At 39.8% G+C, this 24,411-nt stretch overlaps 1 protein-coding gene across 3 annotated transcripts in view; it reads right to left on the bottom strand.

Moving 5' to 3' along the window:
* The window catches only part of GPLD1 (glycosylphosphatidylinositol specific phospholipase D1), a 62,189-nt gene that overhangs the window by 17,864 nt on the left and 19,914 nt on the right, over window positions 1–24,411 (bottom strand). For 2 of the 3 annotated variants that reach the window (XM_055323065.1, XM_055323066.1), the window contains 8 exons: window positions 23,557–23,605; window positions 22,495–22,549; window positions 8,906–9,013; window positions 8,657–8,684; window positions 8,429–8,568; window positions 5,543–5,608; window positions 3,556–3,676; window positions 1,275–1,411 (listed from right to left, as the gene is read on the bottom strand). In XM_055323065.1, coding sequence (XP_055179040.1) covers window positions 1,275–1,411; window positions 3,556–3,676; window positions 5,543–5,608; window positions 8,429–8,568; window positions 8,657–8,684; window positions 8,906–9,013; window positions 22,495–22,549; window positions 23,557–23,605 — 704 coding nt within the window. Of the gene's footprint in view, window positions 1–1,274; window positions 1,412–3,555; window positions 3,677–5,542; window positions 5,609–8,428; window positions 8,569–8,656; window positions 8,685–8,905; window positions 9,014–10,511; window positions 10,674–22,494; window positions 22,550–23,556; window positions 23,606–24,411 lie in introns of those variants that run through there. The other variant, XM_055323067.1, reaches the window with a different exon arrangement.

The raw sequence follows: 24,411 nt of genomic DNA, 5'->3' as shown, positions 1-24,411 counted from the left end.
GCGAAGGCCTCTGGGTATTTCTGAACCTTAGGACCCAAGCAGGTGTAAAGCATCTTCACAAAGCACCGCGTCTGGTATGCAGAACCCGGAGCAGCTAAGCGCGATCCCGGGCTCCCCCAGAACACAGAGGAAAGCTGCACCCGGCCAACGGCAGGGGCTGCGTCCGAGTGACCAGGTAACAAACAACTGAATGGGGCCTGAGACAAGCATGTGTTAAGTGTGTCCTGTTCTTTCTACCATAACTGCATAAGGTACCTCGTACTGTGAAGAAATTGAATGTTCAACATCTTTCGTAGATGAGTCTTTCTAAATGAGTCTATGGCCTACCAGTTATAGAGCAAAGGCTCGAATATCTGTTGGAGCAGCCAGAAGGACCGGAAATCACTTATTTCTTCTAGTTCTTATGGCCACATAAAGACTCAATGGCAGAACAGAGGAGAAAGAGAAGTCTCTGAAGGGGTTGATGCCAGGTGAGAGGGCCCTGGGGCCAGTCCCTGCACTCCTGGGGCTGGATGCCCAGGACGGACCTCTGTAGCACCCCTGGGGCCAGCAGGCCCCCCAGGAGGCCTTCTTTGGCCCTTTCAGGAAGGCAGCCAAGAAGAGCCATTATGCACAAGTGAACCACCAATAAACACAACATTCACCTCCTGCACCTGTGCTGGGGCTGAACGCGTCAGTGACCTAAGACAGAAGGGCTGTCAGCAAATTGTTGCAAGGGAAACAGTGTCATTTGGATTTAAGAAATGTGGTTGAAAAAAAACAACCCCCACCCCCAAAACCCTCAGGAAACAGTCTCCTTTCTATCCTTGGGCTTGGTTTTGGTTATTAAAATCAGAGGAATCCCCAACATTCTATTTATAAAATTACAGTGGTGTACTCGACTTTAGTCATAGGAAGGGATGATGTTCCACTCACTGTAAGAGCTCTGTTTATACGCTTCTAGTATCATTGGATTCCCAAAAGTCTGTAACATTCGGTCTTTAAGAACATCAAAGCTTTATGATTTTTCTACAACACCTCATCTTTGTAATTATTCAGTAAAGTGAAAGCTCCTTGTATTTTTTTTTTGCTCCTTGTATTTAAACACATTATGACCAATTTTGAGGAGATAGTTTCATCTTTACAATAACTTGACCACTAAATTAATGTTTTTGTTGATGATGAATTGATTGGAATACAAGGAGCAAAGAGGTGCCGTCTATACCATCTATTGAATGACTGAGTGGACTTCATACTGAAGGCAGCGGTTGGGTGTAGGAGAAATTGATACTTACCAACCAAGTCTTGCATAGGGAAAAGACAGGTAATAAGAGGCCAAAGGGTTGGAGACATGTTTCCATGACTGCTGAGCGCCTGTAAACATTGTCCGTATGTTCCTTTCCAAAGCCTGGTACATAAAAGTCAGGGAATCCTGGAAAAACAAAAATCATTGTAGGCAGATAAAAACACATGGCAAAATCAACAAAACTATTATTTCCTGTCAAAAGTATGAGACTTTCTAAAGGAAAATCATGTTGACAAGTGCTCAAGAATAAAGCATTGGTTCCTATCAATAAGTAAGATCACTTGGGATAAGCAATGAGGGCAGGGAAATCACAGTCCCCAATAAGCACCAAGGGGGGCAGATACAGCCCTAGAGTTCACACCAGCATGGCAAGAAAGAGTCAGCTAGACCTTAACCTGAACCAATGTCGAGAGAGTCTGAACTAACCTGCAGAACGTAACAAGATAAATGTAATGGATTAAACACCTTAAAAGTTTATTCAACCTAGATCTATGACTCTATTTGTGTTTATGGGTGTGTGTATGTATTTTCCCCCAAATGAACTGTAACAAAACCAGGATGCTAAAAATAGCCTCCAAAATCAAATGGAGGGGCTGCTGTATTTGCTTCAAGCATGAGAGTTCATCTGCAAAGCCTGGAACGAGGGGATGGTGAGCCCCCAGCCTGGGATGCTACCATGCCCCGAAGAACCTGGCCCCATACTAGATGCCTCCATGTCCAAGGGATACAACTCTAAATCCACCCAAGGGCCACAGGAGACCACACAGGAACTCCAGGGGCTGCCTGGAGCGGAATCGGCTCAGAGCGGTAGGCTCCCTGCAGCGCTCGGGCTCCAGGGAAGAGCAGGCGAAGGGCCCTGCAGGAAGGGGCTGTGCCTTTTCCCCTCTCACCCCTCTGGCAGGCAGGCTGCCCATGGACGCTCATCCAAATGCCCAGCTCCACCTTGTTTGTTCATCCAGGGAGCACCTAATCAGCTCCGAGAGGGGTGCCAGGCACCAGGACGAGTTGTGGGAATAGAAAGCCCCTCCCCTCCAGGACTCACCCTTTTGTAAAGGAAACAGGTCCAAGAAACTATAGGACAAAATGGTAAGTCTGTGATAGAGGGTCCCATGACATAATGCACAGAGCCCACGCAAAGTGAAATCACAGAGCCCCTGGTTCAAAAGTTATTACGAATTTTTTTTAAGATTTTATTCATTTGAGAGAAAGCACGTTCGAAAACAGAGGGAGAAAGGGTCTGAAGCAGACTCACTGAGCAGGGAGCCCAAATCGGGGCTTGATCCCACAAAACCAGACCATGACCTGAGCCCAAACCAAGACTCAGAGGCTCAATGGACTGAGGCACCCAGGCACCCCTAAGTTATTAAGCATTGTAAGGCAGTGAGAGCAGAGCACTAATCCAAGTGTGGGGCCCTTCTCAGGGCATCCATGGCCCCGCTCTGGGTGATAGCACAGGTTGCACACCCACAACGCAGGCCTGCCCAGGCCCAGGCCCAGGCCCAGCCCCCACAGGCACCAGTTACACAATGTCTTTATGAACCCACTTCTGGATGTTAAGAGCCCTTCACAATCCAACACCTGCTTCCCTTCCCAATCCTCTCCTCACACCTTGTATCCCTTGTCTTGTTTTCCAGGCAAACTCTTATCTCCAAATATCCCCAAACATTCCCAAGAAATATATTCTCACTGTTGAAATACTATCTGCTAGTCAAGACCAAACCCAAAGACCACCTTTGCCATGAAGCCTTATCTGATTCACAGTGGAGATATAAGTTTCATCTTAAAAAGTATTCCCCACCCACATGTTTCTTGTTGCATTCTACTTACGTATGATTATTTATTGATCACCCCAGTTAGACAAATTTTCTAAAGATGAGAGTCTCTTTCCCTGTCATCTTATACTCCCTAGTCAAGTGTCTGACACTTAAAAGGTGATCTCCCGGATGCATTTCATACACAGTGAACCCCTGCCAGGGGCTCCTGTGCAGTGAGCCTACAGTACCGCTGACACAGTTTTCCCAAGGATGAAGCAGGACTGGCCTGGGTGCCAGGGCCACCTCAGGCTTCACTGGACTTGCCAAAGGCCACAGAGATCCAGACCCACACCCCAGAACATCTCTGGAAAAAAAACAGATTTGGAGGCCAAAGATATTTGTAGCCTGGCACATGGGCAGGCGACTCTCAGCGAGGGATTAAACACCAGTGAGTCCACAGGACAACATCGCGGGGGCAGCAGGTTCCTCTTCCCCAACCCAAGCAAAATTTCTTACCGAGGTCCAGGAATCCACACTAAAGGACACACCTCTTTGGGTATATTTTATATTTTTCCCAACATCTTTAGTTAGGTATGCAGTCAAGTTCCTATGGAAATCATTTTTCTGTACTCTAGAGCTGTGAGAAAGGGAGAACAAACAAAATGAGTGAACGACAGGCCCCTGAATAATGGCGTTGAAGAATATACCAAGTTGATCACAGGTTGGAGACCATAAAGTTCTAATATCTGGAAGCTGAAGGAGAAAAACCTTCATCAGACATTCCACAGAATTTTAGTGAACATGTTTCCAAGGCTTAAAAGCCAAGCCTGTCCTTATCAAAAATACTTCCCAGAGCCTCAAAGTCCTATAGCATAAAAGGTGTGAATTTCTTCCAGATTACTAAAAAGTATCAAAGGTGTTTTAGTATTTCACACACGTGGTCAAGAAACAGTCTGTAGCTATTTGGGAAACTGTGTGTGGGCACACGGATTTATCTTCAAAGACATGCGAGAATGAATCATACAATGAAGTATATTTTCAAATTCTTGCATTCCAAAGAGACTACAAGCCTGATGCCTAGAGGAGCCACACAGGCTTCAGAAGTGATGGAAATGGAACCCTACAGAAAAGGAATGAACAAAGGGGCCCATGTAAACTGCCGTCAGTATAGGGACTCTGACAATCTAGACACTGCACGCCCCATCTAAAGGCATAGAAAGAAAAAAGAAAAGAAAAGAAAAGAAAAGAGGGAGGGAGGGAGGGAAGGGAAGAAGGAGAGAAAAAGAGAAAGAAAGAGAAAAAGAAACAGAGGGAAAGGAAGAAAGAAAGAGAAAGATTTGGGATTTATAGAGAAACAGATGTTCAAATTCCATCTGCCATTTACAGCCATGTGATTTTAAACAAGTTGAAAGAAAGCAAAGCAAAACAAAAAGACAATTTAAATAAATCAGACTGCAGGGGCTTACCTGAATCTTCCTGTTCCTCCACGCTCCACGCTCCCTCTTTATTACCTTAGGACCCTTCACTGCTCTGCCCTGTTTGAGTATCTAACCCTTGCTCACACAAACTATCTCAGCTGAAACACTACTTCTTCACCAAGAGCCCTCATATGACAGGATTGGGACGCTCTGGGGTGCATCCCTTTCCCTCCTAACACTTGAGAGTAGTTATGGGTTCGGTTCTGGGTCCATGCGCCTGCCAAATGCACGCCCCAGGAGAGCAGAAACACTCTCTGTCCCACGCATAGTGAGGCCTTAGCACCCAAACCCACTCCTGGCAGCTAGGGATGAGGAAATATTGCTTTATTAGTGTTTATAATATTAACACAGCTTTTAAGTGCATGTGGTTGGGAATACATACCACCTCTCAGAATACAAATCAGGACCACTGGCCTTCTTCCTCAGAAACTCCCTGGAAATCTCACCCTGTCTCATCCATAAATGACTTTTTCAGGGTGAAATCTGGGAAAAGGTTATGAGTGATAATAAGGAAAGTAAGAATATTATTAACTGCCATTTTTATTGTTTATTGAACAACTTAACTGATATGACCTAGTTGCATTAAACTTAACTTTACCTCCATTCTTGCACACCCCCCAGACCATGATTTTGGGAATATGCACATGTGATTTTTCTATTTTGTCAAAGGAGGAAGCTATACCTCAAAAAAAAAAAAAAACATTAAGTGATTGAAAATCACATGGCTGTAAATGGCAGAACTGGAATTTGAACCTCCGTCTATACATCTCATGCCTTCAGTGTCTACTGAGCATCTCTCTGGGCAAGATTTTTTTTTTAATATTTTATTAATTTATGGGGAGGGTGCTGGAGGAGCAGAAGGCGGAGAGAGAGGCAGACCACACTGAGTATAGGGCCCAACACGAGACTCGACCTCAGGACCCCAAGATCATGACCTGAGCCAAAACCACAAGTCAGAAGCTTCACTGACTGAGCCCCCAGGCACCCCAAGATCATCTCTATGAATATTTTTGGAATCCACTTACCCCTGGGTGCTTGTTTTTTGGCCGCCACATGCAATGAACAGAGGGTTCTCGGGCAGGTTGCAGTCACTGGGGAAATAGTCAAAGGAATCAGGCATGTACCCACCTCCTTTTCAAGCATGAATGTTACTGACAATAGTTGGTGCACTTCACACTGCCTCCTGCAGAGGGGTGCAGGGTGTTCATCAAGGAACCTGACACAACTCGGAAGAAAACATGGTCCTACTTGACAGGGCAGGTGAGTTGAGTGCAGGCAGCACTACGGTAACACAGCCCCACGCTCCAGTCACCCCGACTCACAACCCGCCCCCCGGCCCCACTCCACCTGCTGAGCAACCCCACACTAACACGAACTGTCCAGGAGTTCAAGATGGAAAAAAACAGATTCCCAACTGCACCCCCTCTCTGCCAATGATGCCCATTTCTGCTCCAATAGGTCTTACTTTCTCAATCTCATTTCTTTAAAAACAAAGATCTGTAAACAGACAAGGCCACCGAGAGAATGGAAGAAGTGAATTTTCCCTGGACTCTGAAAGGAAGCGCTCAGTGCGGGGCGCAGAGTATGACATTAGAAGAGTCTGCTCTGGAGGAAGATCTGACGGGGTCAGTAGGGAGCCTTCCCTAAGGCCAGGAGTCAGAAAGCAAGGTGGGGAGAAGCTGAAGGCAAACTTCTAGCAAAATCTTTCTGAGGGCCAGCTTTAAGCTTAGGAAAAGATTCCTCCTCAAGGTCCCACCAGGATTCGGATGGGAATTCCTCAAATGCCACAACCAGGATCCAGACAGCAGCCTTCCAACAGAGGCACTACAGTTATCAATAGTTTTTTAATTACGTAGAGCTCTGGCTGGGAATGTAACCACCATTTTCTCACTGTTTCTTTAAAAAGATACACTCAAAGCTTCAAGCAACAAATGTGCTTTGGAAGATAATTCTCAGCTAAAAAAATGCTTATAATATGGAAATGTGTACATGTTTCCTTCACTCATGAATTTGTATCCTCTTTCCTGGGAGCCTTCTCTAAATTTCCCATAAAGCTCCATGAATTTTTTTTTTAAAGATTTTATTTATTTATTCATGAGAGACAGAAAGAGAGAGAGGGGCAGAGACAGGCGAGGGAGAAGCAGGCTCCCTGAAGGGAACCTGATGTGGGACTCAGTCCTGGGTCTCCAGGATCACACCCTGGGCCGAAGGCAGCGCTAAGCCGCTGAGCCACCCGGGCTGCCAAAAGCTCCATAAATTCTGATGAATCTCCCTTTGTCTATGTGTGTAAAGTGCCATCAATCTATGTACTTTTCTGCCTTGACAAGTTAGAATATCAAGAGACAAATCTATTTCTTCTCAAATAGTTCTCCTAATGGAAGAATAAAGTCTAGCCGTCTGAGCTGTTTGGACAACGTAACCAAACAAACACCACAGCTGTTCTCCACTTAAGGACCATTACACATGGATTTTATAAAACAAATAAAGGCAGGTCATTCACACTCACATGACCAATATAAACTTAACTTCCTTCCAATAAAAAATATAATACTAGTAGCCAACATGTATTAAGTGCTTCCTACATGCTAAATCATTTACAGAGTGACCTCACATGCTCCTCCCAACATCCCCATGATAAAGAGAGAATTATTATTCACCCCATTTCACAGATGAGAAAACAAAGCTTAGGGAGGTTTAGCTACTTGCTTGGGATAACTCAGCAGTGAGAGGAAGGTCTTGCAAATTCCAAAGCCCATCCTCTATCATTGTGTGCATCTAAAAACACACAGCCACAGAAGGAGAGCCTGGAGCGTTCATAGGAGGCTTGTTTCATTATTTTAAAAAATAGTAGTTATATCGGATTATTTATGTTACTGTTTACCAACTGTTTAAAACAGGTTTAATATTTACAGCCTAATGTCAAATTTATCATGCAAGGGAATTTTGTTTCAAATCACAATGTATAATTATGGTCAACATTCTTTGAATACTAGCAAATGCTTTTAAGGGCAAAAGAACATCATCCAGCATAGAATATCCTAAAGTTACAAGTATTCAGGCCCCTCCAATTTAGAACATCTGCCCAACGCTCCTCAGCCTGGAACAACTAACTGCCTGGTGCAGACTCAGCTCTAGAACCATCTTTCCCACTGCATGGCTGCTGCTTGAGCTTCACACCCTGCCCTTTCCTGCATGGGGTGCTCCCTCCACTGCTCCCTCTCCAGACCCCCACCCCACCCCACTTGGTTTGGCAGCCTGGGAGGGCTGCACACACAGTGGACTGGTTGTAAGCTGGATCTGAGAGGATCCTTAGCTCTCTCCTACAGCAGGGAGACTGTGAGCCTACAGGTCTATTGCAGCTGGAAGTAGGGTACTGCAGTCTACCCTGGTCTACATGCCCTGGTTCATGTCTCTGGCTAACACTCATCCTGGACATGCAGGGCAGGAGCAGAAAAGGAGCTGGAACCCAGACACCATTCTATATGGGCTGAATGTTAGACTCCACCAGAAGACTGTGATTTACAAATCCATCCATTTCTGATTTTACTTGGGTCAGTGAAGTGCTCTTTGAAACCCTTTGAACCTGAGATGGCAGCAGGGGGAGAGGAGGCTCACTGAGCCAGGCTGCTAGAGCCTGTTCACAGCACCAGTCCTCCCTGAAGAAGAGACACAGCCACAGTTCAAGATCCCCCTCCTCTCTGTCCCTAAAACAGGAGACAGCAGCACATGTCACCAGATGGGAGTGCATCTGGGTTCTGACATGACCATTTCCATTCTTCTCCTCCTTAGTTAGGACAGGCTAGCACTTCTTGAGACCTTTGCATTTGCTCAGTTGGAAATGTGAGAGCAGCACCAGGGAAGGGAGGGAAGAGGCAGAAGTGGCTGGTCGAGGAGGGACGGCAGTATCTCACCTGGTCCCATTCTCCAACATGAAGCTCATCAGACGGTAGATGTTAGTGGACCAAAACGCCATGTCATCCAGTCCCCCCAGGAAATATTCTTGGAATTGTTCCACCAAAAATGGGGACTTTCTGGAGAAAGTGGGATAAAGCTATGGCACAGAAAAAGAAACCTTATCAATAGGTGCTCTTTCTGGTATCTTTATAATCCTTTAAAATTTTGAAGAATAAAACCCTTACCTTGGAAATAGCTAACATCTCACCATACCTGCAACATGAACAAAATTTTTGCCTGTTGAGTTTGATTTGTACAAAGAAGTGAAGCAAATAAAGAAGCTCCATCAACATCTATCTACTCTCATGCAACTGCTTTCAAATAAGCAAAAATCCAGAAATCCAAACTCCAACTCAGGAAACTGAAATATCAAAAAGTGCGCTAAGGAAATTCACATGAAAATCAGCAAAAATTCTCCTCTGGGTCACACCTACATTTCCAAGAATTGAAGGTATGAACAGTCAACAATTGCACTTTTGGTGATGACTTCTCGGCCATAGAGTTTCTTGTAAATTCCCAGCAGATCTTCAATGGGCACATACCTGAGAAAAGCATTGGAATAAAATAAGATTCTGAAATTAAAGAGGATTTAGGCATGATTATTATATGCCAGGGCTTTCGGTGAACTATTTATTTAATCCTACCTACAAGCCCAGGTACCCACTGGACATAAGAGGACACTAAAGCACAGAAAAGTGAATTGACTTCCCTAAAGTTGCAGAGCAAACTTAATTCAGTATTTATGAAGGTACATTTGAAGACAGAAAACTAACTATAAAGTATGAAAAGGAAGTTTAGTCTTGTGAATTCACAGTTTAAGAAGCAAGATATTTTTATTTTTTGGAGCACTGAATTATTCTCAAATGTTATTACTATTATTTTTTGAGAAAGAGAGAGAGAGCAAGGAGGGGAGGAAGAGAGGGGGAGAGAGAGGGTTTTAGGAAGGCCCCATGCCCAGTGTGGAGCCAACACAGGGCTGAGATCAGGACTTGAGCCAAAATCAAGAATCAGATGCTTAACTGACTGAGCCATCCAGGTGCCCCAAAAGTTATTATTTTTAAAAATATCAAAAATGGCTCCTCACCCCAACATCCTGGTTTTAGAATACACAGTGTAAAATGAAAAAGAGAATTCCAAGTCAGACTTTTGGTTGACAGCTACTCATTATTTCAGTTGGAAGAAGAGTAGCATACATGAGATTAATGCTGAACCATCTTCCATCTGGATTTCTGAAGCCTTTGACTATACTGGACAGAAACCACAACCAAATAAAATGTGATTATAGTATATGTATAAGAAAGAATCTATGGAGATATCCGCTTTTTAATTTACAAGAGCACCAGAGTGGTCCTCCCAATAAAAATAGCTCTAGGCTGGACAAAATAACAAAAATATTTTTTTAGATGAATCATAGTGCTAGCAAGGAAGTGAAAAATTTCCAAAGGCAGCACAAATTGAAACTGGAAACTTTAAGAGGTAAGAGCAGAAGCCAGCCTTTGCCCTGAGCACTTGGAGATTTTTCCGATGGCTGCGTTGTATGCAGGAGATGTGGGCTGAAGTGGAGGAACTAGCCAAAGCAGCCCATCTCAGAGGAGACTCCACTAAAGGCTATACCCTATGCATGAGTATTAGGTAGAAACAAACCCAACCTATTAAAAAGAACAACAAAGAAATTGGTCTTCATCTTGACAATAGATAGAGAAGGGCAAAATATCTCTCCCACTAAAATTGGTAATTACTGCCAGTCCCACAAATGGTCTGTCTGCATTCATCCCATCTCTGTAATCAAGAAAACTTCAAGGGCTGAATGTAATTCAATGTGGTCTTAGATTAATGTGCCTCAAGGCAGCCTTCAGAAATCCAGACAAACCCTCACTGGAGATGCAACTCTATGTCCAGCCATGAGTAATTAGAGAACTGTGGGACATAACCAAGTAAGCCAGCATGACTACAGTAAGAGTTGCTAAGTAGACTTGAAGGCAGTAAGCATTCATTAGAGATGAGAAGGGTCAGTATATCATGACGAAAGGTTCAACTCACCAGAAAGACATAATATTTTTACACTGGAAGGTACCTGCCAACATATCTTCAAAACAATAAACACCAATTTGACAGAACTTCAAGGAGAAATGGAAAAAATATCCACCATTGATGAGGGAAATTTTTTAACAAGGTTTTTCTCTCAGTAGTTATTAGATTGACCTAATATAAAATAAAAAGGCTATTTTATTTATAATTTTAACAGTAAATTTAATAAGCTTACACTAATAAGCATATATGTAACATTAGGTAAAAAATTGGAGAACATTCTTTTCAAACACAGATGGGATATTTACAAGAGTTGATTATATGCTGGACCTTAAATCAAGGCTCAACAGGAGACTCCTGGCAAAGATGGCAGAGTAGGAGGACCCTAGATTGATCTCATCTCACAGATATAACTAAACAACCATCACATCAATGCAAACGACCCAGAAAACAACCCAAAGAATGGCAGAAGAGTGGTGCCTGGTTGGCTCAGTTGGAAGAGCAAGCAACTTTTGATCTCAGGGTTGTGAGTTTAAGCCCCATGTTGGAGATAGAGATTACTAAAATTAATTAAGTAATTAATTAAAACAACAACAACAAAGACTGGGAGAAGAAACCCCACAACTAAATGTAGTGAAGAGTCCACATCGAGGAGAGTAGAAAGTGCAGAGATGTAGTGGGGGTGCTAAACCCCACAGGTCTGGCCACCAGAGGGAGGAAGACATGGTTTTGGGGTGGGGTAAGAAGCAGATCATCACACTGGGGAGCCTTCAAGAGTGAGCTATAGCTCCATAACATTTGGTTTTGAAAATGAGAGCAGCTGAATTTTCTGAGTGCTAGCCTGTGGAACATAAAGACTGGAACTTAAAAAAAAAAAAAATCAGTGGGCGTGGCTTTAGAAGAGCCCAGAGGGTGACAAGAAGCTGAGTCTCTGCCCTTAGAGAGATAGCATGACAAACAGTCTGCAGAGATAGAACACAGAAGCAGTAATTTAAAAAGTGTAGAGGAAAAAAAGTAGGGGGCATAAAGAGGGAGAGTGAGTTACTAATCTCAGAGTTCACTGAGGGACTTTTCCAGGAACAGAGAACTGGCAGGCACCATTTCCCTCTCCCACTCACCAGCATAAACAAATGTGGGAACCAGCATAGCACCTGATTTTACTACCCAACTTGCATACACCACACTCCACCCCCTCCAGCAGGGCCCATCTTAATCCCAGTGCTGCAGATCCCCTCCCCCAGAACACAGGTACAAACTTTGCCAACACTGTGTCTCTCAACCTCCCAGAGAGGACTTGTGCACCTTGCTAAAACTGTCCCCTCTGCCCTTGTGTACTGTGCAGAGCAGCCTCAGTTTCTCCACAGCAGCTGTGCATCCCCTGTGGAAGAGGCCTGGGGTACACAGCTTGAAGCAGTACACCACTGCCTTCATGAGTCATGGAGCAGCCCCAGCGAGCCCCGGTCTTTGGGGCTGCAGGTCCCCCGTGGAAGAGGACCCACACCATCATCTTAAAAGTGCATACCTCAAAAATAAATAAATAAATAAATAAATAAATAAATAAATAAATAAATAAATAAATAAATTGCATACCTCTGCCTACTACTTTTAAGAGCAAGAGATGCAGCTGACCTTCCTAACAGAAAAACAGAGAGGAGACAGAAGAATATGTCCCAAAAGAAAGAACAGGACAAAAATCACAGTAAGAGACCTAAGCAAAACAGAGATAAATAATATGACCAGAAGGGAATTTAAAGTAATGATCATAAAGGTACTCCCTGGACTTGAGAAAATACTAGAAGACATTAGAAGATCCTGAACATGGAGGGGAAAAAACCCAATTGGAGAGGAAGACCACAATAATCCAAAGTAAAAATACACTTGATAGAATAAATAGCAAGCTAGAGGAAGCAGAAAAACAAATTAATGACCTGGAAGACAGAGTAATGGAAATTAACCAAGCTGAGCAGGTGAGAGAGAAAGAATTATGCAAAACAAGAATAGACTTAGGGAACTCAGTGGCTCCATGAAGCATAATGACATTCACATTATAGGGATCCCAGTAGAAGAGAGAGAAGGGGGCGGGGAGTAGAAAATTTATTTGAAGAAATAATAGCTAATATCTTCCCTAATGTGGGGAAGGAAACAGATATTGACATGCAGGAGGCACAGTGATATCCTCCCAAAACTCAAGGTAATCCAAACCAAGACACATATTAATTAAAATGGCAAAAAGTCATGATAAAGAAATAATTTAAAAGCAGCAAGAGAAAAAAAAGACAATTACATAGAAGAAAAATGTAATTTTTCATAAGGCTACCAGCTAATTTTTCAGCAGAAACTGCAAGCAAGAAGACAGTGGCATGATATATTCAAAGTGCTAAATGGGTAAAATCTGCAGCCAAGAATATTCTATACTGCAAGGTTGTCATTCAGAATAGAAGGAAAGATAAAGAATTTCCAGGCAAACAAAAACTAAAAAGGTTCATGACCAATAAACCAGCCCTGAAGAAAAAAAGGAATCCTTGAGTGGAAAGGAGAGACCATAAGTGAGAGTATGAACAGTAGGAAACACAAAAGCAGTAGAAATTAGTATATCTGTAAAAATCAGTCAAAGGATTTGCAAAATAAAAGGATGTAAATTATGACACCATATCCCTAAAATGGGAGTGGAGGGAGTAAAGATGGTTTCAAATTAAACAATCATTGGCTTAATACAGACTGCTATATGCAGAAGATGTTATATATAAACCTAATGGTAACCACAAGTCAAAAACCACTAATACGTTTGCAAAAAATAAAGAGAAAAGAATCCAAGTATATTACAGAAATCCAACTAATCATGAGAAAAGAGAGCAAGAGAAGGATCAGAAAAAAAACTATAAAAAGCACCCCAAAATAAGTAACAAAATGGCACTAAATACATACCTATTACTAATTACCTGGAATGTAAATGGGCTAAAGGCTCCAATCAAAAGACATAGGGTGACAGAATGGATAAAAACAAAAAACAAAAAAACAAGACCCATCTACATGCTGCTTACAAGAGACTCCTCTCAGATAGAAAGATACCTGCAGACTAAAAGTGAGGAAATGGAGAAACATTTGTCATGCAAATGCAAGGCAAAAGCAAGTTAGGGTAGCATACTTATCCTGGACAAAATAGATAAAACAAACACTATAAAAAATAAAAATAATACAGTATAACAAGAGACAAAGAAAGGCCCTATGTAATCAAAAAGGTGACAATTCAACAAGAAGATATTGTAAATATCTTTGTAAATATTTATGCATTTAACATGGGAACACCCTAACATCTAAAGCATAAATTGTAAATATTTATGCATCTAACATGGGAATACCCTAACATCTAAAGCAGTTAATAACAAATGTAAAGGAAGTAACTGATAATACAATAATGGTAGGGGACTTTAACACCCCACTTACATCAATGGACAGACAATCCAAATAGAAAATCAAGAAAACATTGGCTTTAGGGACACTTGGGTGGCTCAGAGATTAAGCATCTTGGGCAGCTGGGTGGCTTAGTGGTTGAGCTTCTGCCTTCAGCTCAGGTCGTGATCCTGGGGTCCTGGGATCGAGTCCCACGTCAGGCCCCTGCATGGAGCCTGCTTCTCCCTCTGCCTGTGTCTCTGCCTCTCTCTGTGTGTCTCTCATGAGTAAATAATAAAATCTTAAAAAAAAATAAGCATCTGCCTTTGGCTCAGGTTGTGATCCCAGGACCCTGTAAGGATCGGGTCTTACATCAGGCTTCCAATGGGGAGCCTGCTTCTTCCTCTGCCTTGTCTCTGCATCTTTCTCTGTGTTTCTTATGAATAAATAAATAAAATCAAGAAGAAAAGAAAAGAAAAGAAAAAAGAAAGAAAGAAAGAGAAAAGAAAGAATGAATGAAGAAAGAAAGAATGACACTTTGAATGACACACTGGACCAAATGGATCTAACAGATACATTCAGAGCATTCCATCCTACAACAAGCATACACATACTTTTCAAGTGCACGTCGAACATTCTCCAGTAGAGATCATATATCAGGCCACAAAACAAGCCTCCTCAAAAAGATCGAAGTCACACCATGCATCTTTTGACCACAATGCTATGAAACTAGAAATTATAAGAAAAAATCTGGAAGGAACACAAATACCTAGTTAAATAACATGCTACTAAACAATAAATTGGTCAACTGAGAAATCAAAATATAAATTACAGATTACACAGAAACAAATGAAAACTCACTACAAAATCTTTGGGAAGTAGCGAAAGCTGTTCTAAGAGGAGAGCATACAGCAATGCAGGCCTACTTCAAGAAGAAAAGTCTCTTCGGATGCCTGGATGGCTCAGTGGTTGAGCGTCTGCCTTCAGCTCAGGGTGTGATCCCACAGTCCCAGAATCGAGTCCCACATCAGTTTCCCCTTGCTTCTCCCTCTGCCTAGGTCTCTGCCTCTCTCTCTCTGTGTCTCTCATGAATTAATATATATATATATATAAAGAAGAAGGCAGCCCAGCTGGCTCAGCAGTTTAGCACCGCCTTCAGCCCAGGGCGTGATCCTGGAGACCTGGGATTGAGTCCCACGTCAGGCTCCCTGAATGGAACTTGCTTTTCCCTCTGCCTGTGTCTCTGCCTCTCTCTCTCTCTCTCTCTCTCTCTCATTAATGACTAAATAAAATTTTAAAAAAAGAAGAAAAGTATCAAATAAACAACCTAGCCTTACACCTAAAGGAGCTAGAAAAAGAGCAAACAAATCCTCCAAACCAGTAGAAGGAAGGAAATAATAAAGATTACAGCAGAAATAAAGGATATAGAAATTAAAAAACAATAGAACAGATCAACGAAACCATGGGTGGATTCTTTGGAAAGATTAAAATTGATAAACTACTTGCCCAAATTGGGGAGGGGGTCTTAAATAAACAAAAAAAAGATAGAGAAGAAATAACAACTGACACCACAGAAACACAAAGAACTGTAAGAAAACCTATATGCTGACAAACTGGACAACCTAGAATAAATGGATAAACTCCTAGAACATATAAACTACCAAAACAGAAACAAGAAGAAATAGAAAATTTGAACAGACTGATTACTAGCAATGAATTGAATCAGTAATCAAAAAACTCTCAAACAAAAGTCCAGGACCAGATGGCTTCATGGGCAAAGTCTACCAACCATTTAAAGAAGAGTTAATACCTATTCTTCTCAAACTATTGCAAAAAATAAAAGAGGAATGAAAACTTCCAAATTCATTCTATGAGGCCAGCATTACCTTGATACCAAGGTATAAAGACACCAAAAAACAGAACATCTGGGTGGCTCACCTCTGCCTTCAGACCAGGGCGTGATCCCAGAGTGCCGGGATTGAGTCCCACATCGGGCTCCCTGCATGGAGCCTGCTTCTCTCTGCCTATGTCTCTGCCTCTCTCTCTCTCTGTCTCTCTCATGAATAAATAAATAAAATCTTAAAAAAAAAAGACACCAAGAAAAAGGGAACTATAGACCAGTATCTCTCATGAACACAGATGCAAAATTCCTCACTAAAAGCAAACCAAATCCAGTAATACATTTTTAAAAACCATCCACCAAGATCAAGTAAGATTTATTCTTGGGTTGACAGGGTGGTTCAATATTTGCAAATCAATCAACAGATACATCATACCAATAAGTAAAATAAAAATCATATGGTCATTTTAATAGATGCAGAAAAAGCATTCAACAAAGTAGAACATCTAATCATGATAAAAAAAAAAACTCTCTACAAAGTAGATTTAGAGGGAACATACCTCAACATAATAAGCGCCATATATGAAAAACCCACAGTTAACATCATACTTACTGGTAAAAAACTGAGAGCCTTTCCTCTAAGGTCAGGAATAAGAGGAATATGTCTACTCTCATCTGTTATTTTAAATAGAACAAGAAGTCCTACCCACAGCAACCAAACAAAAAGAAATAAAAGGTATCCAGATTAGTAGAAAGAAATAACACTTTCATTATTTGCAGATGACATGATACTATATATAAAAAACCTAAAGACTCCACCAAAGAACTGCTAGAACTGATAAATGAATTCAGGTGGATCACAATATACAAAAGCTGATGTACAAAATTCTGTTGTATTTCCATATACTAATAAAGAAGTAGCAGAGAGAGAAACTAAGAAAACAATCCCATTTACAATTACACTAAAAACGATAAAATATCTGGGAATATACTTAACCAAAGAAGTGAAAAACTGCTACTCTGAAAACTATAAAATACTGATGAAAGAAACTGAATATGATACAAAGAAGTGGGAAGACATTCCATGCTCATGGATTGGAAGAATATTGCTAACATGTCTATACTATTCAAGGTAATCTACACATTTAATGCAATCCTTACCAGGGCGCCTGGGTGGCTCAGTTGGTTAAGTGATTGGCTTTTGATCTCAGCTCAGGTATTTATTTTATTTTATTTTATTTTATTTTATTATTTTATTTTTATTTTTATTTTTATTCATGAGAGACAGAGACAGAGAGAGAGCCAGAGACATAGGCAGAGGGAGCAGCAGGCTTCATGCAGGAAGCCCGATGTGGGACTCGATCCTGGGACCCTGGAATCAATGCCCTGAGCCAAAGGCAGACACTCAACTGCTGAGCCACCCAGGCATCGCAGGCCTTTTTTTTTTTTTTTTAAGATTTTATTTATTTATTTGTCAGAGAGAGAGAGAGAGAGATAATACAAGCAGGGAGTATGGCAGGCAAAGGGAGAAGCAGGCTCCCCGCTGAGCAAGAAGCTCATGCAGGACCCAATCCCAGGACCCCAGGATCATGACCTGAGCTGAAGGCAGACACTTAACCATCTGAGCCACCCAGGCATCCTTCAGTTCAGGTCTTGATCTCAGGGTGGTGATTTCAAGACCCATGTTGGGCTTGCTGTGGAGCCCACTTAAAAAAAAATGCAATCCCTATAAAAATACCAATAGCATCTTTCACAGAGCTAGAATAAACAATGTTAAAATTTGTGTGCAACCACAAATGATCCCAAATAGCCAAAGCAGTCTTGAAACAAAGAAAAGCAAACTAGAGGCATCACAATTCTGGACTTCAGACTAGATTTCAAAGCTGCAGCAATCAAAATAGTATGATACTGGCACAAAAATAGACACATTGAAAAAAATTTTAAAAAAATAGACACATTGATCAATGGAACAGAACAGAAAACCCAGAAATGAACCCACAGCTATATGTTCAATTAATCTTCAACAAAACAGGAAAGAATATCCAATGGGAAAAAGTCTCTTCAACAAATGGTGTCAGGAAAACTGGACAGCAACATGCAAAAGAATGAAACTGAACAACTTTCTTAAGAATAAACTCAAAATGGATTAAAGACTTAAATGTGAGATCTGAAACCATAAAAGTCCTAGAAGGGAGCACAGGCAGTAATTTCTCTGATAACAGCCATAGCAAAATTTTTCTAAGCATGTTTTCTAAGACAAGGGACATAAAAGCAAAAATAAACTATCGGGAATTCATCAAAATAAAAAGGTTTGCACAGTGACAGAAACAATCAGCAAAGCTTAAAGATATTCTATCAAATGGGAGAAGATATTTGCAAATGACATATATGATAAAGGGTTAATATCCAAAATATATAAAGAATTGATATAGGTCAACATCAAAAAAACAAATAATCCAATTAAAAATGGGCAAAGAACATGGACATTTCTCCAGAGAAGACACACAGATGGCCAACAGACACATGAAAAGATGTTCATCATCATTCATCATCAGGGATATGCAAATCAGAACTACAATGAGCTGTCACCTCACACCTCTCAAAATGGCTAAAATTAACAACTCAGGAAACAAAGGATGTTGGTGAGGATGTGGAGAAAGGGGAACCCTAACTGTTGGTGGGAATGCAAACTGGTGCAGCCTCTCAGGAAAACAGTATGGAGGTTCCTCAAAAAATTAAAAACAGAACTGCCTTATGACCCAGCAATTGCACTACTGGGTGTTTACCACCAAAACACAAAAACACTAATTGAAAGAGATACATGCACCCCTGTATAGACAGCGCATTATTTAGAAAAGCCAAGTTATCATCAGGCTCCCTGCATGGAGCCTGCTTCTCCCTCTGCCTGTGCCTCTGCCTCTCTCTCTCTCTCTCTGTGTCTCCCATGAATAAACAAATAAATAAAATCTTAAAAAAAAAGTCAAGTTATGGAAGCAGTGCAAGTGTCCACCAATAGATGAATGGATAAAGAAAATGTGATGTATGTATACAATGGAATATTACTCAGCCATAAAAAAGAATGAAATCTTGCCATTTGCAACAACATGGATGGAGCTAGAGAGTATAATGCTAGGTTAAATAGTCAGAGAAAGACAAAAACCATATGACCTCACTCATATGTGGAATTTAATAAATTAAACAAATGAGCAAAGGGGAAAAAAGAGAGAAAGACACAAACCAAGAAACAAACTCTTCACTATAGAGAACAAACTGATGGTCACCAGAGGGGAGGGGGTGGAGGGATGTGGGGTATAGGTGATGGGCATTAAGAGTACACTTATCATGATGAGCACCGAGTAATGTATAGAACTGTTGGACCACTATGTTATATATACACCTGAAAGTAATATAACAGTGCATGTTAACTATACTGAAATTAAATTAAAACACTTAATTTTTTAAAGCATTAACATTTTTTAAAGATTCTTTTTATTTGATAGAGAGATTGAAAGAGAGAGAGAGAGTGCATTCATACAAGCCACAGGAGTGGCAGGCAGAGGGAGAGGGAGAAGCAGGTTCCCCACAGAGCAGGGAGCCCAACACAGGGCTTGATCCCAAACCTTGGGATCATCACCTGAGCTGAAGGCAGATGTTTAACTGATTGAACCAGGCACCACAAATTAAAACACTTTTAAAAAGACTCCACAAATTTCATAGGAACTCAAAGAAAATAAATATATGAGTAAAAAGTAATGAAAGAGAAAATGGACACATAATAGGACCAATAAACCCAAAAGTTTGTTTTTAAAATAATGAAACTGAAAAGTATTAGATTAGATTAACAGTTGAAAATTATATGAAAAGTCAGGATAAAGAATATTATGGATAACAAGGTAACACAAGCACAAATAAGAGACATAAATAGAAAAATATTATGAACAATCTCATGCCATGATGTTTAAACACTCAGATGAAAAGGAAAAACCCTAGAAAATAAAACTCCTTAAGAAGAAATTGAAAAACTATGTAGTCCTATAACCATGACAGAAGTTTTTAAGCAGTCCCCACAAAGATAACACTAGGCCTAGAGAGTTTTACAAATTCTACCAAACATTCAAGTTCTGATTTTACGTAGACTTCAGAGAAAAGAAAAGGAACACTTTCCACCTGATGTCATGAAGCTAGCATAACCTTGATACCAAAACCAAACAAAGACAGAAGAAAGGACAATTATAGTACAAACTCACCCATAAATAAAAATGCAAAAACCTCAGGCAGCAATAGATGCAACAGATATTAAAAAGAAAATATACTATTGCAAAGTTGGTTTTGTCCCACGAATTCAACTTGATTAAATATTAGCAAATAGATCAGTATAATTGTTATATTAAAGGGTAAGAAAGAGATAACTATTTCAACAGATGCAGAATAAGTTCAACACATATGAAGTTAATTTATAATAACAACTAACATCAATCTAAAATAGAAGGAAACTGCCTTAAGTTGATAAAGGATATTCACAAAACCCATAGCAAACATTCTATTTGATAAAATTTTGAAAGCATTCTCTGTAAGATCACAAACAAGTATGCTCAGTATCACCACTTCTTTTGTACTGAAAATATTATCCAATGTGGTACAGCAGAAAAAAGAAAGTTATAAAGATTGAAAAAGGAAAAGCAAAATGGTCACGATTTGTAGATGATGCATTGTGAGTCTATAGGGAATTAAAAAAAAAAAATCTCCAGATACGTTAGAATGAATAAGGGAGCTTAGAAATGTTGCTAGATACAAAAATCAAAATTAGATAGTTGCTTGCATTTCTATACAGCAACAACAATTAGAAAATAAAACTAGTACCAAAAGTTACCATTTATGGTAGGAAATAAAAAGTCTCTGCAAGGATATCAAATAAAACCACGTAAGACCTTGGGAGAAAACTTATAAAACTTTAATAAAAGTCATTAAAAAGGGCTTACATAAAATGTATAGCACTTTAAATAAAATGTATAGGATGTGAAGACTCAGTATTTCCAAGTTGTTAATGCTCTTCCAATGGATCTCTAGATTCAATAAAATTCTAATAAAAATTCCAACAAGATTTTTCTTGGAACATGGCAACTTGCTCCTCTCACTTTATTTGAAAGAGCCAAGGCAAAAGAATTGGCAAAGTATGTCTGAAGAAAAAGGAAAGGCTGAGAGACCAGCCCAAAGAGATGTATCCTAAAGCCACTGTAATTAAAAAAAAAAAAAACAGTATTGCTCACGGACAATTAAATCAATAGGGCAAAATAGAAAGCCCAAAAATGGACCCAAATACACGTGAAATTGTATGACAGAGAGGGCCTTATAGACCAGTAAGGAAAGGGGAGACTACTGGTAAGTGTCCTGACTTGGGGATAATCTTTTACATCTACAGAAAAACAATCAGATTCTACCTCAGAATATACAAAAAATTAACTCCAGGTAAACGAAGGACAAAGTTTTAAAAAATAAAACCATAAAAGCTCAGAAGGCTAAATAGGGGAATGATCAATCTCATGACCTCAAGGTAGCAAAGGATTTCTTAAGACATCAAAAGTACAAATTACAAAGGAAAAGATGGATATATTCAGCTACATTAAAATTAAGTGCTGTTTATTAAGAGATACATAAGTAAAAAGACATGCCACAAACCGTGAAAAGATATTTGTAACAAATAAATGACAAACCAGCCAAAAATTAGAAGCCCTAATATATAAGAAACATTCACAATTGAGTAAAAAGGACAAACAAACCAACAGAAAAATAGGCTGAAAACTAAACAAGATTTTCACTTAATATTGAACACGATAAAATACGAAAGAACATTCAACCTCATTAGTCATCTCAGAAATACAAATTAAAACTTTAATGAGATTCTATTACACACCAAACAGGCTATTTTTAAGTCAGACAATGCCAAGTATTAGACAATGCAGAAGAAGTAGAACTACCCTATGAACCTGAGGAGAGTATCAATTGGGAAGACGATTCTGAAAGCTTGGGCTTACTTAAGTTAAACGTGCATACATCCTATGACCACTAATTCCATGTCTAGTGGTGATTACCAGAGAGATGCCCCTCTGGTGCACAAATGTATGTACAAAAATGTTCATAGCAACACTACGTAAAAAGCAAAAACACTCCATATTACTTACATATCCATCCACATTGGAATGGAGCATTTCATTTGGTATATCTATACAATGGAGGACCACAGAATAGCGAAAATGAACTACAGTCAAATACATCAATGTGATTGTATCTTGGAAACAGGAATGTAAGCAAAATTTGAAAATACTCGCTATGCAATTCTATTCATCTGTAGATTAAAACCATGTACTATTTTGTATATGGACACATCCATAGGAATTCAACTATAAAGAAAAGCAACAAAATGGTTAACAGGAACTCCATCGTAGTGGTTACCCTGGTGGGCGAGAAGGTGAGCAGAGAAAGCAAGGAGCTCATAAGATACCAGTAAGGCTTGGTTTTGAACCAAGTGGTAGCTACACAGGTGTACACAATCTTATTTTTTTTATAAATACCCATTTTTATAAGGTATAGGTTACAAATTCAAATCATCCACTTAAACTATTCTAATCTGCCAGTTTACTTTTCAAATTTTACATATGCAGAATAATCCTAATTACATTGTAGGCTATATTTTCTAAGGGGATTGAAAAGGGTCAAGCTTCTAAATACCATTTAGGGAACACATATGTAAGTGTACATTGCTCTTACCAGCGCCGTGCAAGGTAATTAAAATTAAATTCAAACTGGCTCAACACATCTCCACCTGAGGTATAAGAAAAATATTTACATTTGGTCAGTTAGCGACAACACATGGCATACTTCTTTCAACACAGATTTGCACAATCCAGGTGATGAGTCCATTACATTGTCACATATTTGTGTTCATTGTTTTAACACAAGATGAAGCATATCTTTAAGAAATAGTGATCATCTTTATCTTAGTAAGACATATGAATTAAGAAAGAAACACCCATATAAACAAAAGTTTTTCATTTTAAGGAAAAAGATGAACCATAAAAGTTATTTTTTAAAAAAACACCATTCGCCCCGTACTTTGGCTATTTAAAGGTAATTCACTACAGGAAAAAGATGGAGTGTACCAATTTAAAGCTGAAGTATTAGGTGACATTAGGTAATTAATTTCTTTTTTAGGTAATGAATTTTAAGCTGATATGAAGGTAAAGCTTTTCAAAATTATGACATAAGCCAATGATGAAATGTAATTTTTTATAAAGAAATACACATATACAACTTTTCAGAAATACATGTCTATGTCAAATGAGATATGTCCATACTATAGATGAACTGAAGTATTAAAATAGAAAGCTAGTTAGTATATGTACTGGGAAGATATGATAAAAAATAACATATTTTACCTTAAATATTTATTTTTTTTAGTATAAATTGAAGCTTATATACACACACAAGAATGAGAAAGAGATAGTGTAGCAAGCCTACCATGAACTACACACATCCTTGCCAGCTGATGCTCCCAGAAGCATCAGCACTCTTGTTATCTAGATACCTGCCTGGTTATTAGATATTTCACAAAGTGACTTAACACCTGTTTCATGGAATATGAAAATGACATTTTTACTCAAGAGAACCACATAGTCCAGTCCTAATTCATTATGAAATGGTCCCAGTTAAGGAGAAAGAAGGTTATTAAAAATATGGGGAAAAAACAGATTTATGGTATAGTAGTGACTGCATAACAAGTGAGATATAACTATCACAAAAGAAACTTTGGCAAATGTAAATAAACAGTACCGAAGTCACCAGCCGAATGCGCCTCAGAATAGGAGTCATGAAAATCAACCTGAGAAAGAAAGAGAATCATCTGATGTGTGCAAGCGTGTGTGTGTCACAAATTGTAGCCCAAATCCCTACCCCACAGCGAGGCCAATAGTGAGGAGATGAATGCCTAACCCAATGAAATGCTAAGGATATGGAATAGGTGGACTCAATTTTCAAAAAAAAAAAAAAAAAGGAAAAAAACATTTATTTTTATTATTTTATTTGTTAGAAAAAAATCATAGTGGCAGTTGAGCTGTATATTAATATCTGGTAACAAATGAGGCTATTGCAAACATTTGCACTTCAGAGGATATACACACAATCTCTACTGCGTCCAAGCGTATGGTTCTCACAGAATGGCTTTAATAGCAACTGGTGACCAGAACCAGAAATAAGATTGCCATTTTCAGTTTGGGGATACGGATTCTCATGTAGAAAATCAAAGAAAAAAAAAAAGAAGTGGGTGGAGAGGAGTGGGAGGTATTGGAATGAAGTCACAGGTGAGAGCCAGCACAGGAATAGTCAACGGGATGCAGTAGTGCCTCACAGGGCCAGATGGCAGCTACGCTTGTGAGCACAGCGTCACGTACAGAGGTGTCTGATCACTGTCGTACCCCTGAAGCTGATGCAACAGTGTGCCAGCTACACTCAGGAAGAAAAAGGTTTTTAAATGTTAAAAGACAATGTAAAAAGAACAAACACATGTGGAACCATTACTTTCAAATAGAACTAAGTGGAGGCTCTATGTATGCTCATTAATAGACATGGCTCGAAGAAAACATGACGTTTCCCAAATATTGTTTGTTACTAAACAGAACATCACATTTA

This window comes from Nyctereutes procyonoides, unplaced genomic scaffold, assembly GCF_905146905.1.
Source record: "Nyctereutes procyonoides isolate TBG_1078 unplaced genomic scaffold, NYPRO_anot_genome, whole genome shotgun sequence".
Lineage (NCBI taxonomy): Eukaryota > Metazoa > Chordata > Mammalia > Carnivora > Canidae > Nyctereutes > Nyctereutes procyonoides.
Note: the sequence above shows the minus strand (reverse complement) of the source record. Positions and strands in the feature narration are given on the sequence as shown.